This window comes from Chiloscyllium punctatum, chromosome 32, assembly GCF_047496795.1.
Source record: "Chiloscyllium punctatum isolate Juve2018m chromosome 32, sChiPun1.3, whole genome shotgun sequence".
NCBI classification, from domain to species: Eukaryota; Metazoa; Chordata; class Chondrichthyes; order Orectolobiformes; family Hemiscylliidae; genus Chiloscyllium; species Chiloscyllium punctatum.
In genome coordinates this window covers 18,306,780-18,325,018 of record NC_092770.1, presented here as the reverse complement: position 1 = coordinate 18,325,018, position 18,239 = coordinate 18,306,780, and the positions used below count along the sequence as shown (strand labels likewise).

General features: G+C 44.0%; 1 protein-coding gene across 2 annotated transcripts in view; it reads left to right on the top strand.

The window, feature by feature from the left end:
- Positions 1-18,239, top strand: part of rfx4 (regulatory factor X, 4) — a 143,868-nt gene that overhangs the window by 88,786 nt on the left and 36,843 nt on the right. For both annotated transcript variants that reach the window (XM_072551793.1, XM_072551792.1), the window contains exons 11-13: positions 4,341-4,485; positions 6,097-6,191; positions 13,318-13,435. In XM_072551793.1, the coding sequence (XP_072407894.1) occupies positions 4,341-4,485; positions 6,097-6,191; positions 13,318-13,435 (358 nt within the window). The remainder of the gene's footprint in view (positions 1-4,340; positions 4,486-6,096; positions 6,192-13,317; positions 13,436-18,239) is intronic.

The following is an 18,239-nucleotide window of genomic DNA, read 5'->3' as shown; positions in this document are numbered from 1 at the left end:
GTCCTAGTCCATGAATTACAAACAAGCTAAATTCAATGAATAAAAGGGAAGGCCCAGGATTGTTGGCATTTTTCTCACAGGGAATTGAGTTAGACCCCATCTACAACCACCTGAGAAAAAGAACTGGAAATGACATCACTACAGGAAATGACACCACCAACCCAAGAAAACCCAAACATATAAATAGAAAGCAGGAATTATCAGCAGTGCTTCACCCAGAGGCCCACTGAAGATGTTACCTAATCGGGTAACGAAACATCTAGAAATGAACCTTCCAGCTCAGCGAGCAAACCTACATCCAGAATGGAGTAGGGACTGTCTTATGAGGAGAGACTGAATATATTGGGTCAAACCTGTTGGAATGTAGAAAAATATAGAGGCAACTTTACTGAAACGTATAAGATTCTCAGGAGACCTAACAGGATAGGTGCAGGAAGGTTGTTTCCCTTGTGGGAGAGTCTATGACAGTGGGCACAGTCTCCGAATAAGGGGTCACACAGTTAAGACAGAGATGAAGAGGAATTTCTTTTTTCAGAAGATAGTGAGTTTGTGGGATTCTTTCCCACAGAGGGTTGTGTCATCAACATACTGGCACTGGAACGTGTCCAGCGGAGATTCACACGGATGATCCCTGGAATGGTAGGCCTAACATATGAGGAACGGCTGAGGATTGTATTCATTGGAATTTAGAAGATTAAGGGGAGACTTAATAGAGACGTACAAGATAATACATGGCTTGGAAAGGGTGGATGCTAGGAAATTGTTTCCGTTAGGTGAGGAGACTAGGACCCATGGACACAGCCTTAGAATTAGAGGGGGTAAATTCAGAACAGAAATGCGGAGACATTTCTTCAGCCAGAGAGTGGTGGGCCTGTGGAATTCATTGCCGCAGAGTGCAGTGGAGGCCGGGACGCTAAATGTCTTCAAGGCAGAGATTGATAGATTCTTGTTGTCTCGGGGAATTAAGGGCTACGGGGAGAATGCAGGTAAGTGGAATTGAAGTGCCCAGCAGCCATGATCGAATGGCGGAGTGGACTCGATGGGCCGAATGGCCTTACTTCCACTCCTATGTCTTATGGTCTTATGGTCTTATCAAGTACTTCCAAGACCGAAATAGACTGATTTTTAATTAGTAGGGGAATCAAGGTTTATTGTGAAAAGGCAGTAAAATGGAGTTGAGGATTATCAGGTCAGTCATGATCTCATTGAATAATGGAGCTGACTTATTTGGCTGAATGGCCAACTTGCACTCCTTTTTGTCTCATGGTCTTATAGTTAAAGACATGACAAAGATATCAACAGACGTAACAAAATCATTATTTGCTAGGGAAAGGACAGGTTGATGCAACATTGAATATGAGATGAGCAGTGAAATAAGGGTATTTAAAATAAAAGCAGAAAAGAGGAAATTAAGTAAACAAATTGGAATAGGACAAAGCCCTGGGGCCAAATGGATTGCATCCGTGTATTTTGTAAGAATCCTGAGAGGAGAGAACAGAGATTTTACTTTGCATCTTTCATAATTAATTAGTGGAAGGTGTAATGTCAACAGACTGGTGGATAGCTAATGTGGTTCCTGTATTTAAGAATGGGAAAGTACACATCCAGGGAATTATAGCTTATCATAATTGATAGGAAAAATAATGAAATTCTTAATAAATGAGAGAAGAACACCTCAAACTAAAAATATAATCATGATTAATCAATGTAGATTTTATTGAATTTATTGGTGTGATAGCAGAGACATTCAAGAATAGTGAATTAGTCAATATAATTTATTTGGATTTTCAAAAGGCCTTCAATAACACACCCCATAATATACTAATGATGAAGGTTTGGGAATGTTGATTAAGTGGATATGTGTCTGAATGGATTGCTAGCTGGCATCAATACAGAAAGCAGATAGCCAGAGTAATGGACCATTATTTGCAATGGCTGAACATGAGAAGTGATATTCCACATAATACATCTGAGACCACTCCTGCTCACAATTTACACTAACCATTTGGATTTGGAATCAAAGGTGCAATTTCTAAATTTATGAATGACATCAGGTTGGGTGGAATTGTCAATTCTAACAAACACTGCAGCAAATTACAGAGTAACACGAATGAACCTAAGGATAGGCAAGTACATGGCAGATGATGTCCAACAGATAAAGACCACGAGTTCATTTTAGTTGGAAGAATAGTGATGTCACCTATTACTTAGAAGGTGCCAATCTAGCTGGGATAGAGAAACTAATGGATCTTGGAGTGCAAATATACCAACCACTAGAAGTTAGAACAGAATCCCTACAGTTGGAAAGAGGCCATTTGGGGCCCAGCAAGTCCACACCAACCCTCTGAAGAGCATCCCGCCCAGACCCATCACCATACCCTTGCATTTCCCATGGCTAACACATCTTAACCTACACATCCCTGAACACTATGGATAATTTAGATGGCCAATCCACCTAACTTGCATATCTTTAGACTGTGGGAGAAAACCAGAGCAGCCAACAGATACCCACACAGACTTGGGGACAACATGCAAACTCCACATGGCCAGTCACCCAAGGGTGGAATCAAGCTCAGGTCTTTGGCAGTGTGAGGCAGCGGTGCTAACCATTGAGCCACCGTGCTGCCCAGTTTCTGCAGATTAACAAGGCAATAAACTAAAAAAGGAAACCTAGTCCTGGGGCTTATCTCTGGAAAGATCAAATAGGAAGGGAGGCGAGTTGCGCTCAGTCTGAAGGAAACCTTGATTAGGCAATGCTTAGAGCACAGTGCACAGTTCTGGCTTCCATATTGTAATAGGTTGGCTTATAACCTCAGGAGAAGGAGCAGTTATGATTACAAGGGTTTACACATCAGAAAAGGTTGGCAGAGTGAAAGGGGTGACCTTTTATATCTTTAAATTCTGGAAGGTTTCAATAGAGTGGAGGTAGAGAGAATAATGCCACCTGTGAGAGAAGGTATAACTAGAAATCACAATATGGGATAGTCACCAAGATATCAAATTCAGAAGAAGCTACTTTAGCCAAAGAGTGGTGAGATTGGGAAACTCACTCCCAATGGGTGTATTTGACATGAATTTTAAATATGCTTTCAAGGGGAAGGTAAACAAGCAGATGAGGGACAAGTCAACATGGTTACACTGACCAATTTCTATGAGGAAGGATGGGGTAAGCTCAAATGGAGCATAAATGTCAGCATTGACGTTATGGGCTGAATGGCCTGTTTTTTATAGAAAACAGATATTTTATATAATCCTAATGGTATGACTTTATCAAAATTATAGCTTCTTCTGGCTTGATGCAGAATTAAAAACTTTTGTTTTATAACACTCAGCATCTCTTTGATTCATTCTCTGGATGTGATTATCACTGGCACCCCAGTTACCATGAGAAAGTAGTGCTGGGTCTTTGTTCAACACTGGAGTCCATGTAGTGATAGTGTTCCGATGGTGATATGGGGTAGAGGATTTAGCAATGAGAATGATTGTGATGGCACAAGTCAAAATGGTGTTTGAGTTGGGGTGATTGGTTGTTGATGAAGGTATTAGCACCCTCAGGATTATTCAGCAACTGCTACTCAACCATGGAGTCCCATATTACGGTGAATATTGTAAATTGTTGCTTAAGCCATTTCGTGTTCTTATAATAATATGGCAACATGAGTGGTATTTCCCACTAACTGGATGCTTCTACCACACAATTGATCCAGGTATTATATGAATTTCAGTGTCAGTGCAATGCAGTGTAGATCCCAAAGGTGGCTGATTGAATCAAACAAAATATTCCTTCTGCTGTTCATAACAGGTAGAGTAAAGACCGAACTCAATCAGCCCATGCTTGCAAACCCCAAAACAAAATATCTGCTGTTAGAGTTATGATTCTCCAATTGGGTAACATTTAGCTGAACAATCCTGAATACACTAATAGCTACACAAACAACTACTTTACAATAATCAGTTTAGCCCATAACATGGCTCATGTATGCTTGCCAGAAGTGACAAGCACTCATGCACAGGAACCCATTCTCTGTGTCAAAAATATTATGTTCAAGCTGTGTGCTTTTTTTTCTAATTACCTCAGAGGCTGGACTCACGTTTTGCCTGATGATGCACGGCCAATCAGTCTTGGCTTGCCAACCAATCAGCACCCTTTTATTCTATAGTATAAATTGTTGCAGTTGTTTGAAATTTGGTATTCTTGCATTTATCCTGATGAGTGCAAGGTAAAAACTTTCAACATGTATACTTATTTCTTATGTGCACATCAATCGTGATTATTTTGCTATCACACAATGATAAATAACGGTAAATAATTAAAGAAGCCTGTTATTTGCACCCTGTAGGCATCACGGGCAGTCATTCACAGTGCAGATATAACTTTCCAAATGTTGGAGGACTGGCGAAATGTGGATCTGAACAGCATCACTAAACAGACCCTGTACACCATGGAGAATTCCCGAGAGGAGCACAGGAAACTCATTGTGAAATGTAAGAATAAAATTAGTCACAAGATAGATATTCACAGTTAGTCTCTCCACTCACTGACATCTGTCTTAAGCATTCCCTTTTAAAGACTTGTCAAAAAGAATTCCCAGAACAAATAGTCCTCGCGCGCAATCATTTCTCCCAACGCACAACAGAAAATGTCAAAAATTTTAAAGGTTTTTGAATTATTTAGCCATGCCTAGTTATTAGTAAACAAGTGTTTAACTTGGATGGATCTGGCAGACAAATGATGGAGGTTCAATGGTCTTTATGTTACCATGCTCTGTCCAGTTATCTTCCTGAAGTTGTCTTTGAAATATGGCCCCAGCTGAAATACAGAGGCAGGATTCAACTGCACACAGCAAGATATCACAATTGCACAAAGGTAGATGTTCAATTAATCTGTATCAGCGAGGTTAGCTGAGGGATAAATATTGAACCAGAGACCTAGAAAGGACTGCCCTGGTCCCTACAAACCTGTGTTGTGGGATCGGTCAGGTCTGTCAGTGACAAGAAATGCCCCATTTCTGGGCAGCCTAAAGCCTAGCTGCTATAGTGCCGTGTTATCACCATCTCCATATTGAAGACATGTCCAGGTAAGGTTCTGCCCCCTTTGTCTGCACTGAGACTAGATCTCCCCTTGCAGAAGCTAGATCTTCCCATGCAGTGACTGGATCTCCCTGCTGAGACTGGATCTCCTTCTGCAATGAGACTGGATTTTCCCCTCCCAAAGGTTGGATGTCCCCCTGCAGACTCTAGATCTCCCCCTGCAGAGACTAGATCTCCCCCTGCAGAGACTGGATTTCCATTAGCAGTCAGACTTGATCTCCCTCTGCAGCTAGACTGATCTCCCTCTGGTGTGAGGCTGGATCTCCCTCTGCAGCTAGACTGATCTCCCTCTGGTGTGAGGCTGGATCTCCCTCTGCAGCTAGACTGATCTCCCTCTGGTGTGAGGCTGGATCTCCCTCTGCAGCTAGACTGATCTCCCTCTAGTGTGAGGCTGGATCTCCCTCTGCAGCTAGATTGATCTCCCTCTGGTGTGAGGCTGGATCTCCCTCTGCAGCTAGACTGATCTCCCTCTGGTGTGAGGCTGGATCTCCCTCTGCAGCTAGACTGATCTCCCTCTGGTGTGAGGCTGGATCTCCCTCTGCAGCTAGACTGATCTCCCTCTGGTGTGAGGCTGGATCTCCCTCTGCAGCTAGACTGATCTCCCTCTAGTGTGAGGCTGGATCTCCCTCTGCAGCTAGATTGATCTCCCTCTGGTGTGAGGCTGGATCTCCCTCTGCAGCTAGACTGATCTCCCTCTGGTGTGAGGCTGGATCTCCCTCTGCAGCTAGACTGATCTCCCTCTGGTGTGAGGCTGGATCTCCCTCTGCAGCTAGACTGATCTCCCTCTGGTGTGAGGCTGGATCTCCCTCTGCAGCTAGACTGATCTCCCTCTGGTGTGAGGCTGGATCTCCCTCTGCAGCTAGACTGATCTCCCTCTGGTGTGAAGCTGGATCTCCTTCTGCAGTGTGTTTGCTGTCTGCCAATCTGTGTGATTGCAGTAATGTTCCTGTGTCTTTGTCACCACCGCAGCTCACTGGCCTTTTCTGCACCTTTCCATCTCTCTAGTGTATCAGGAATTTGATCATCTTTTAGAGGAGCAATCACCCACTGAGTCCTACATTGAATGGCTGGATTCCATGGTGGACAGATGTGTTGTCAAGGTTGGTAAGCAGAATTTGACCTCTTTTCCTAATCTGAAAGCAGAGACATGAAAGTTCCTGAATTGCTAAATACCTGGAAAGAGTAAATATCTGAATGTGTGGGATGTGGTGAGAGGTCGTGAAGAAGCAGTACAACAATCGCACTTAGGAGGACAGCATGGACATGATGGGTCAAATGGCCTACTTCTAAGCTGTAACGAATTAATAATTCCATGACACTATTTTGAATATTTCTTCACTTGTTACTGTTTTCTTGCTTCCTTTCATGAATGCACTGACTGAGTGCGTTTCTCATTGCAAAGCTTCATCTCGTGTGCCTTTCTCTTGTGCTAACCTTTTGAGTTAAACTGATTTACATAGGAAGTGGAACTCAGCGGTGAACAGCGGAGATGCATTTAAGGAAATTCTGGACAATTCCATGATGGAGAAAGGAGCAGGAGTGTATCTGGATAGGGTGACATTGGGAGGGATAGACCATGGACAAGCTGGGCCAAATGTTCTGTTTCTATGCTGAGATGTTAGATAATTTATCTGGAGGCTAAGGAGACATGTGAATCTATAATAAATGATAGCATATGGTAGCAAGTCACAAGTTAGGAGTGTGATGGAATACTCCCCACTTACCTGGAAGGCTGCATCTCCAGCAAGACTGAAGAAGCTTGGGGCATTTTTCAGGGGAAATGTGGAATAATAGGGTGGGAATAGGTATGTGGGGGATACTCTTCAGAGGGTCGATGTGGACTTGATTTGGGCCTAATCCCCACTGTAGGGATTCTATTCTTATCTATTCTATTCAAAGCGCCAACCAGCCAGGACAAAGCACTTGACTGGCAGCACATTCACAAGCATCCACTCCCTCCCCTGCCAACGCTCAGCAGCAGTAATGTGTACTATCTACAAGATGCACTGCAGAAATTCACCAAGGACTCTCAGACAGCACCTTTCAAACCCACAAACACTTCCATCTAGAAGGACAAGAGCAACAAATACAGGGAAACACCATCACCAGCACATTCCCCTCCAAGCCACTCATCATCCTGCCTTGGAAATATACCACCGTTCTTTCACTGTCACGAGGTCAAAATCCTGGAATTCCCTCCCAAAGGGCATTGTGGGATCTACCTTCAGCAGGTGGACTGCAGCGATTCAAGAAGGCAGCTTACCACCACCTCCTCAAGGGCAACTAGGGGACAGGCTATAAATGCTGGCCCAACCAGCAAAGCCTAAATCCCTTGAGTGACCAAAAACACAATGCAGATATGTAGGGGAACAGATGAACTTTGGAGTGCATATCCATGACAGTTATTGGGATTTGAATTCAGTTAATTAATCTGAAATTGAAGGCTTGTCTCAGTGATGGTGACCATGAAACAATAATCATTTGTTGCAAAAACATTGGTTGATTAAGGCCCATTTAGCGAAGTAAATTTGCTGTCCCTACCTGGCCTGGCCCATATGTGACTCCAGACCCACAGAAATGTTTTTAAATTCATCGTAGAATGTGGACATTGTTGACAGGGCATACAATTATTACCCTTCCTTAATTGCCCTGGAGAACGTGGTGCTGAGCTGCCTTCTTGAACTGCTACAGTGTTCAGGGATGTGTAGGTTAGATACATCAGTCAGGGGTAACTGTAGAGTAATAGGATAGGAGAATGGGTGGGTTACTCTTCGGAGGTCGGTGTGGACCTGTTGGGCCAAATGGCCTGTTTCCACACTCTAGGGATTCTATGATCAGTCCATTTGGGAGAGAGTTCCAGGATTTTGACTCAGTGACAGTGAAGGGATGGCAATATATTTCTAAGTCAGGATGAAGAGTGGATGGGTGGGGCATTTACAGGGGCTGGTATTCCCTTTTATTTGCTGCCCTTATCCTTCTAAACTTGAAAGTGTTTCAAAGCTATCTAAAGAGCTTTAGTGAATTTCAGCAATGCAATTGCCGATGGTACACACTGCTGCTACTGAGCGTCAATAGTGGAGGGATTGAATGTTTGTAGATGTGGTGCTAATCAAGCCTGTTGCTTTGTCCTGGATGGTGTCAAGGTTCTTGAGTGCTGTTGGAGCTGCACCCATCCATGCAAGTGGAGAGTATTTCATCACACTTGTGCCTTGTGCCATGTCGATACTGGACAGGTCTTGGGGAACCAGGAAGTGAGTTATTCGCTGCAGGATTCCTAGCTCCTGACCTGCTCTTGTAGCTACATTATTTACATGACCAGCCCATTTCAGTTTCTAATCAATGGTAATCCACAGGATGTTGACAGTGGGGCATTTGTAATGCTAACACCAATGAATATTAAAGGGAAATGGTTAGATTCCCTCTTGTTGGAGATGGTCATTTCAGGCACATGTGTGGCTTAAATGTTATTTGTTATTTGTCAGCCCAAACCTGGATATTGTCCAGGTTTTGTTGCATTTGGGCATGGACTGCTTTTATAACTGAGGAATCATGAATGGTATCGAACATTGTGCTATCATCAGTAATGAGGGGTCAAGGCCGAGTGCTTGAGGAGTCCATATCCAGTCACACCAGGTTAAGGTTAGTTGGTTTAGAGGGGAAACGTTTTCATCCAGAGACTGGTGGAACATGAAGTCACTGCCTAAAAGACTGGTGAAAACAGAAACACTTGTGCTAATTTAATAAATTACTATTCTATCGTACTGGACTGGAGGCCAAGGGCTGAGAAATAGGATTTGATTAGATAGCTCCTTGTCAGCTAGCACAGACAAAATGGGCCAAATGGCCTTCTTCCATTCTGTCAATCTCTTTACCAGCATTTGAATTAGGAACAGGAGTAAGCCAGTTAGTGCTTCAAGCTTGCTCCACCATTTGGTAAGATCATGCTACCTCAGCCTTACAAGCATCCAATAACCCAGTGTCTGCAACAAGCAAGAATTCCAGAGGCTCATGCTCTTTTGAGAAGAAAAAGAATTCCTCATCACTGTCTTAAATGGGGAATCCCTGATTTTTAAACTGTGTTTCCTTGTTCTAGTTTCAGACACAAGGCAAAACTTCCTATAATCATCTGCTCAGTCAGGTTCTCTCTATAAGTCTCAATAAGATATTAGATTAGATTCCCTACAGTATGGAAACAGGCCCTTTGGCCCAACAAGTCCACACCAACCCTCTGAAGAGTAACCCACCCAGACCCATTCCCCTACACTTACCCCTGCCTAATGCACTTAACCTACACATCCCTGAACACTATGGGCAATTAAACATGGCCAATTCACCTAACCTGCACATCTTTGGACTGTGGGAGGAAACTGGAGCACCCAGAGGAAACCGCGCAGACAGTCGCCTGAGGCTAGAATTAAACCTGGTCCCTGGCACTGTTAGGCAGCAGTGCTAACTACTGAGCCACTGTGCCACCCATAAAGATATGATTCAATCTTTCTACTACTGTAAGAACTTCAGTATTTGATAATTGGGAAAAATCCCACTCAAGCTCACTGTTCTGTTTCTCTTCGTCACTAGAGGTGGGTTTTTTTTGGTCAAGTGTCAGGGATAGTCAACTGGCAGAAGGAATCTTTCTCTTTATTGCTTCCTATTTAACTCAGGGGCTCGAGCTAAATGTAATGCCGACTGAAATTGCTTGACTCTGTGTAGATTGACTTTTCAACTCAGCAAGTGGAATTTGCAATTTGAGCCACCCATTCTGCAGGTAAAATAGGTAAATCTCACCAAAATCACACAGGTAACAGAGGATCACTTAAATAAAGTTAATATCACCCGAGGCATTGCCCTCTGGATAAGGGAACAGGATTCCAGGAGAAACCAATAAACCTTGTGAATGAGACATTTGGTCTGATTTGTATCATTTACTTCCAAATGGAGCTCCAATGTGAGCAGTGTGTTCATTTCCCAGTGTTACTGTTTTTATTAAAACTGTTCTGTCCACAATTTAATAATAAGGGGTGGGTGGGGAGATGTTGCTTGGGTCTGAGAATTCTCTACTGCAGAGGGCTGGGGAAGCTCTATGTATGATTGATCGATTTTTGATTATTGATGATAGGGATGGGATGAGTTATGGTCATTGAAATCTTTGACCAGCCATGATTGTACTGGATGGAGGGCCAGGCTCAATGAGTTGAATGGCCTACTTTTGTTCCTGTGTTCTTTCTATTTATATAGAACATAGAACATCGAACAGTACAGCACAGAACAGGCCCTTCAGCCCACGATGTTGTGCCGACCGCTAATCATTGAAAGCAGAGGACAGAATGGTCTGAAGTTGTTGAATACTATGTTGAAGCCTGAAGACTGTAAAGTGGCTAAATATAAACTGAGGTGCTCTGCCCTGCTTGCACTGAGCTTTGTAGGATGCAAATGTTAGCATCAGAGCAAGATGGTGCACTGCAAAGGCCAGCAAGTTAGCAGGGCAGCATGGTGGCTCAGTGATTAGGACTGCTGCCTAACATTGCCAGTGACCTGGGTTCGTATCCACCCTTGGGTGACTGTCTGTGTGAATGTGATATGAGTATTGGGAGATATGTGTGTTCCTTAACCCCTCATTACGTGGAAGTGCCTGTGTTGGACTACAATAGACAAAGTCAGAAGTTACATGACACCAGGTTATAGTCCAACAGCTTTATTTGACATCCCAAGCTTTTGGAGCGCTGCCCCTTTGTCAGGTGAAGTGAGGACATGACATTCAGGCACAGGATTTATAACCTGAGAGATCAAAAGGTCATACAAATGGCGTGAGTGGAGTGTTGACAGACCGAATAATACGTCTCTGCAGGTGATCAAGAGTGTCAGACAGTATGAGTAAAGTGTCAAGAGCTTCATAACAAGTGATGGGATGTTCTATAATCCGATTAATTAAGACAGAGAGGTAATTAAAAATAAGGTAGTGCTGAACACAAATCAAATGACTGGAATAACGTGCTAGGTATGAGTTGCATGCTGAGGGTCAAACCAAAAATAATAAGTAATACAAAACTGTATAAATTAATTAAGGGAGAAAGATCATAAGTTATCAAGGTGATGTCAAAACCAGAGCACTCAGAGGAAACCCACATAGACACGGGGAGAATGTGCAAACTCCACACAGACAAATTCAGAAGTCACACAACACCAGGTTATAGCCCAACATGTTTATTTGAAATCACAAGCTTTTGGAGTGCTGCACAAAGAAGATTTTACAAACACAGAACAGTGTGGTGGGGTCACATGTAGCGTGACATGAAACCAAGATCATGGTTGAGGCTGTCTTCATGGGTACGGAACTTGGCTATCAGTTTCTGCTCGGCGATTCTGCGCTGTTGTGATCGGAGGCTGAATGTCCCTGACCGCTGGACGTGTTCCCCAACTGGGAGGGAACACCCTGCTTGTTGATTGTTGTGCGGTGTCCATTCATCCGTTGCCGTAGAGTCTGCATGATCTCACCAATATACCATGCCTCAGGGTATCTTTGCCTGCAACATATGAAGTAAACAACATTTACCAAGTCACACGAGAATTTGCCGTGTATGTGGTGGGTGGTGTTCCCAAGTTGATGGTGGTATCCAGGTTGATGAACTGACATGTCTTACAGAGGTTGCTTTGGCATGGTTGTGTGGTGTTGTGGTTGAAGTTGTCCTGAAAGCTGGGTAGTTTGCTGCAAATGATGGTCTGTTTAGGGTTTGGGAGATGTTTGAAGGTGAGCAGTAGAGGCGTAGGGTTGATCTTGACAAAATGTTCTTTGTCATCGATGCCATGTTGAAGACTGTAAAGAACATGGCGTACTTTCTCTGTTCCGGGGAAATAATGGACAATGAAGGGTACTATATTGGTTGTACATGGCAGGTCCTCGCGTGACTCAGACAATGTTGTCTACCCCAGACGTTGCAGGCAAGGATGCACTGAGACATGTTATCTTGGCGAGGTCATGCAGACACTACGACAATGGATGAATGGACCCTTCACAACAATCACCAGACAGGCATGTTCTCTCCCAGACGGTGAACACTTCAGCAGACAAGGACACAACAACACAAAGTCCCCATGCAGAAGCTGATAGCCAAGTTCCATACTCATGAAAACATCCTCAACTGTGATTTTGGGTTCATGCTGTGCTATGTGTGACTCCAGCACACTGTTCTGAATATGTAAAATCCTTCTTACTGTCCTGTTATGACAACATCACCTTGATAACTTGTTATGAAGTTTCTACCTTAACTAATTTGTACAGTTTTGGATTACTTGTTATTTTGGTTAGACCCTCAGCATGCAACTCATAGCGTGTTATTCCAATCATTTGATTTTTTGTAATTATCTCTCTGCTTCAATTAATGGGATTGTAGATCATCCCGTCACTTGTTATGCAGCTGTTAAGACTTTACTCACATCATCCGACACTCTTGATCACCTGCAGAGACTTATTATTTGGTCTGTCAACGTGCCACTCACACCATTTGTATGACCTGTTGATCGCTCTGATGTTAAATTCTATGCCTGTGTATCTTCTCCTCACTTTATCTGAAGAAGCGGCAACACTCCGAAAGCTTGTGATTTCAAATAAACATGTTGGGCTATAACCTGGTGTCATGTGACTTCTGACTTTGTCTGTGTGGAGTTTGCACATTCTCCCCGTGTCTTTATGGGGTTCCTCTGAGTATTCTGGTTTCATCCCATAGTCCAAAGATGTGCAGGTTGAGTGGATTAGCCACGGCAAATGTTGGATTCCAGGGGTAGGGGATGGGTCTGGGTGCTGTATGGAGGGTCAGTGTGGATTTGATGGGCTGAATGGCCTGCTTCCACTCTGTAAGGATTGGATGAAATTAGTTGCTAATATGGACTGAACAGCCATGAGAAGAGGACATTGGCTACACAAACCAAACTGCCCTTGAGCTGATTAGTTGTCTCTAAGCCAGTTGAGGGTGCATCTGAGGTCACATGCAGGCCAGACCAGGAAAGGACAACAGATTCTTCTCCAATGGGCGTTGGTGAATCAAATGGGTAATTAAGAATGGGGAACAAATGCTGGCCTTGTCAGAGGTGCCCATATCCTGTGAAAGAATAAAGAAACAACGTTTTCATCATAACATAAGAGCAAGGAGCACTATTTAATTGTGAGATAATTCAAAGATTCACCCTCCTCTATTCCAAGTGACCAATACTTCAAGAATGTTTGTTTTGTAGGTTGCTGCACAGAGGCCTGGGAGTTTGAAGAGACTGGCTCGGCAGTTTCTATTGATGTGGTCCTGCTTTGGGACGAGAGTTATTCGGGACATGACATTGCACAGTGCGCCAAGTTTTGGTAAGTTATCACTCATTCAGTTTTGTGTGCACTCATCTTGGTGACCAAACCCTCTTGCAATCACATCACATAGAATAGACTGCATCACAGAGCAAAGCCCAATTATAATCTTACCTTCATTGTCCTGTCATTCTTTATCCCAGAGAGTAATGGTCATTGAATACATTGAAGGCTTTGTTTGGCAGCTTTTATGGGAGGACAGGCCTGAAAGTGGAAACCAGAACAGAAGGGTAGTGTTGACTGTGAGGGGAACTGGATATACACATCAGGAGGTTAGGCTTCAGTTATGTAGGGCATCAATGAGACCACGTCAACTGTGTACTGCATTAGTCCCCTTATTAAAGGAAGGGTGTAAGTGTGTTGCAAGCAGTCGGAACAGAGTCATGAGACAAAAACAAGGAATGGGTGAAAAAAACTGAAAGAACTGCAGATGCTGGAAATCTGAAACAAAAATCAGAAATTGCTGGAAAATCTCAGCAGGTCTGGCTGCATCTGTGGAGAGAAAGCAGAGTTAACATTTCAGGTCCAGTGACCCTTCTTCAGAACTGATGATAGCTTGGAAAAAGATGGTTTTTATACCGAAGATAGGATGGGGGAAGGGGGGAGAATAAACAATAGGTGGAGGTAGACCCCAAAGAGAGAGAGAAACAGTTGTCTCCATTAAAGCTATTCCTTTCCGCCAAACTGTCCTTTAACCATTCCTTTATCTGTCCAACTGTTTTTCTCACATAGAACACCAAATGCACTTCTGGCAAGGCCCAAGGCAAATATATCCTCTCACACTCCACTCTTTTTGAGTACCTTTATTAAAGTTCCTCCAGCTCTTGCTGCTCTCTGGAGAACAATGCCATCTTCTGCCATCTCTCCATGTAATTAAAGTCTCACAGCGCTAAGACAACTGTGATGGATCTCCTTAATGTGCAACTGGAACCAGGTCCATGGCACTACAAGTAACATAGCTCTACATGGGAAGAGGAGAGAGTTGAGGAACAGTGGGGGGTGAAGGGTTAGCAATCTGGGGTTCAGTAATTCAGGGAATAGATCACAGGGTGACTCTGTGATTGTCTCTGCCTCCATAGTGCCAAAGTCTTGGATGTCACTAAAATCTGCAGAATACTGTGAAGGGGGAGAATGAACAGCTAGATTCATGCTTCACGCTAGGACCATTGTAGGTGGGAAGCGGAATGAGGTTCTGCAGGCATGTTTTAGAAAGCTGGAAAAAAGATTTTACTCATACAGAAATGAGAGACCTGTTGTCAAAACTTTTAAAGTTTTTCTCATTAGGACAAATGCAAGAGTACCAAATTTCAAACAATCACGTCAATTTATATTACAGGAGACAGCAATGGAGAACCCATTAGGAGTTAATGGATGATAATCGGTCAAGCTGACAATGTGGTTCTTGTACACTTGCCAGAAGTGACATGCATTGATGTAATGGACCTGCTGTCTGCAAACAAAAGGAATATGTTCAAGCCTGGCACCTTTTTTGAATTCCCCAGGAGCATGGGAAGCCTATGGTGCTGCATTGCTTTTTCATAGCATTGCTTCAGCTAATCAGCACCCTGTTTTGGAGAAACACCTGAGACGAAAACCTTTATAGGACTATAGAGAAAGGACAGGGCGAGGGGAACTAGCTCAGCGAGGAGGCAGGGCAGGGCAGGGGAATAACCTCCTTCCTGTGCTGAAAAAATTGTCCAACTCACATTCAAAATTCCTCCCTTGTTGGTCCATTTGGCTGATACTGTTTTTGAATAATTTTACATTTTCTCCCCTTTCTGGACAATCATGTTGTGTGCACACTTTTAAAAATTGACGTTTTTCTTTTTTAAAAAAGTGCTGTTTTACACACAGGCTGGTTGAATTTTGCTGACTTGGTTCTTACAGTGAGCTGTGGCAGCTCAGACAGCAAGTTTCCAACAAAGAAACTGCTCCCCTCCCCGTCTCTGCATTTCAAAGGCACGGCTGGGGTTGGGGAATATTTTGATAAAGGTTTCCTCTCTCAGAAATGACTAATTGACAATAGCCACCCTCCATGAATCACTGCGTGTTAGCGTTTTATGGGCTGTGTGCAAGTCTCTTTGTGAACTGCCATTGGTGTTTACAGTTGGTACCCCATAATATGGAGATTGTATTATCCAGTGCAAGTTAAAAGCATGAAGTCTCTTTCAAATCCAATTCCTTGATACTGTCTGGAGAAGAACGTTTCTTGTTTAGTGTTGCTCTTGCCCTTTCTTGCTGTTCTATTCAGTCAGTCTGTCATTTTTAATACATTAGCCCATGCATTTTAATTAAAAACGACTAGTTTAATGCATCTTAACACATTCATATTTCAGTTGAAAAAAAATCCACGGGGATTCCTTTGCAACAAAAAAGTACCCAGTGGCACCAAAGAAATGGTTATGAATATTGCTGCTTTATTATGATAATGTTAGTCTGGCAAAACCAATAGGAAAGAGAATCCCCTGCATAATCCCCAAGAAACAAACAACTAAATGAAAATGTAATGGAACCAAGTGAGGTAGCTATTCACCTATTTAATCTGAACAGTGCCTGCAAAACCAGCAATGGAAGGGCTCAGCTCTGCTGTTATTCATCCCCCTTTCAACTTAGCTCATTTGTTGATGAAACTTCAATCCACAACTTTGGCACCTCTAGACTTCACTGCTCCAATCCTTTCTTCATCAGGGCGGCACAGTGGCTCAGTGGTTAGCACCGCTGCCTCACAGTGCCAGGGACCCAGGTTCGATTCCGTGCTTGGGTAACCCTCTGTGTGGAGTTTACATGCCAACCAACCTCACCCCCCCCCCCCCCCCCCCCCCCCCACAACCCCAAGCGCGGGATTCCCCTGGGTGCTCCAGTCTCCTCTGACAGTCCAAAGATGTGCAGGTTAGTTGGACTGGCTGTGTTGAATTGCCCACAGTCTTCAGGAAGGTGCAGGCTAGGTGGGTCAGTTATGGGAAATGCAGGGAGTGTGTATGGGGGTTGGTCTGTTGGGATCCTCTTCGGAGGGTTAGTGTAGACTTGATGGGCCAAATGGCCTGCTCCCATGCTATCGGGATTCTATGATTCTTCTTCTTTGGCAGTTCCTCAGGATGGCTTGCACCCATTCCAGTTGGTGTGGGTTTTGTGGTGCCTGGAGCCACAGATGGTGAGGCAGGAGGGTGAGATGCGCTGGGTTGCACGAGCTCTTCCCACTGCACAAGCTTCCTCTCCACATACACCACTTGGGAATGCCCAAAGCTGTTGGTGCCTTCACAGCTGCTTCTTCTTCAGTTTGTGCATTCCAGGCCAAGCGATTCCCGCATATTGGTGGGGTGCTGCATTTATTTACGAAGGCTTTCAGGATGGCCTCCTCGTGATCATTCACCACCGCACAGTTCAGAGTAGAGCATTTGTTTAGGGAGTGTAGCGTTGGGCATGCAGATAATATAGCCTGCCCACCGCAGCTGATCATGCATGAGCAGTGCTTCAGTATTGACCTAGGAGAGGACGTGCACGTTGTAGGCCTATCCCACTGGTGCTTTGCAGGATTTTGTGGAAGCAGTGTTATTGATAACTCTGCAGGGACTTGAGGTGTCAGTTGGACATGGTCTATGTTTCTGATGCATACGGGAGGATGGTACCATGGCTGGACCGTGAGCTTGGTGGTTTGAGGCCTTGGATTTCAAACATTCTGCATTCACGCATCCAAAGGCTGTACTGGAGTCGATGTTAGATTTCATATTCAATGTCTGCTTGCTCTGAGAGTAGGCTCCCGAGCTATAGGAAATGACTCACATTATCCAGGGTCACGGTATCGATTTTGATGGTCAAGGAAGGGCGATGCAGGGGACAGTGTTGTGCGATGGGAGTCGGCTGGTGGAGAACCTTTGTCTTCTGGATGTTTAGTCTGAGGCCCATTCTCTCATACTCCCCAATGAATGCATCAGTGATGGTTTGTAGCTTGGTCTCTGAGTGTTGGGTTGGTCTGCCTGGAGGCATCAACAGTTGAATTGTTTCCCACTCATCCTGTTAGTTAGCTCCTCTCTGGCTTGATATAGCTGGGGTGGAGTGTTGCAGTTAGGAAGATGGAGAAGCGTGTTGGTGGATTGGTGCAGTCCAGACTGCATTCCTGTTGGGTCTGCGTTGGATCCATTAGTGAGGACCACAGCTTGCAGACTACCGTGAAGTAGACAGGGAATGATGACAAGTTTCTGCAGGCAGCTGAATCAGCTCAGCGCTCTCCTGACGAGCCTTCCATTGTGCACTTTCCATGTTTCCAGTAATGTATGTTGAATAGTTCCCACAGTCTGTGCACAAAGCCAATTACAGCAGAGATAGAGAAGACATGAAAGTCTGGCAAGCCAGGCAGTACACTAAAGTTACAGTTCTCCCAACAGCTCCCGTTTCAGAATGAAATTGCATGCAGCATCACCTGCATTTATAACTTACACAAATTACCCAATATACATGTTCCCAAAGAAACTGATCATTCATTAACAATGTGTTCACTCTTGTTGATTCCACTTTGGTCAGCCTCTGCACATGTATTCTAAAGATATACTTTAAACCATGCTTACCACATAAGAGCATGGCTGTCCCTGTAGTATCTGCTCGATTTAAGATTGATGATCCCTCTCCAGGGAATATCCTTCCTGTAGTAAGTGCAATCGCCATAGTAAGCTGATCCATTTCTGTTGCTGGTGAATAGTGGAGCTCTGGAACTCTTGGTTGTTCTGTGCTCTATACAGGATTCTTCTTCCTGATCCACTGTCTGTGCATACATGGGGTGGCATGGTGGCACAGTGGTTAGCACTGCTGC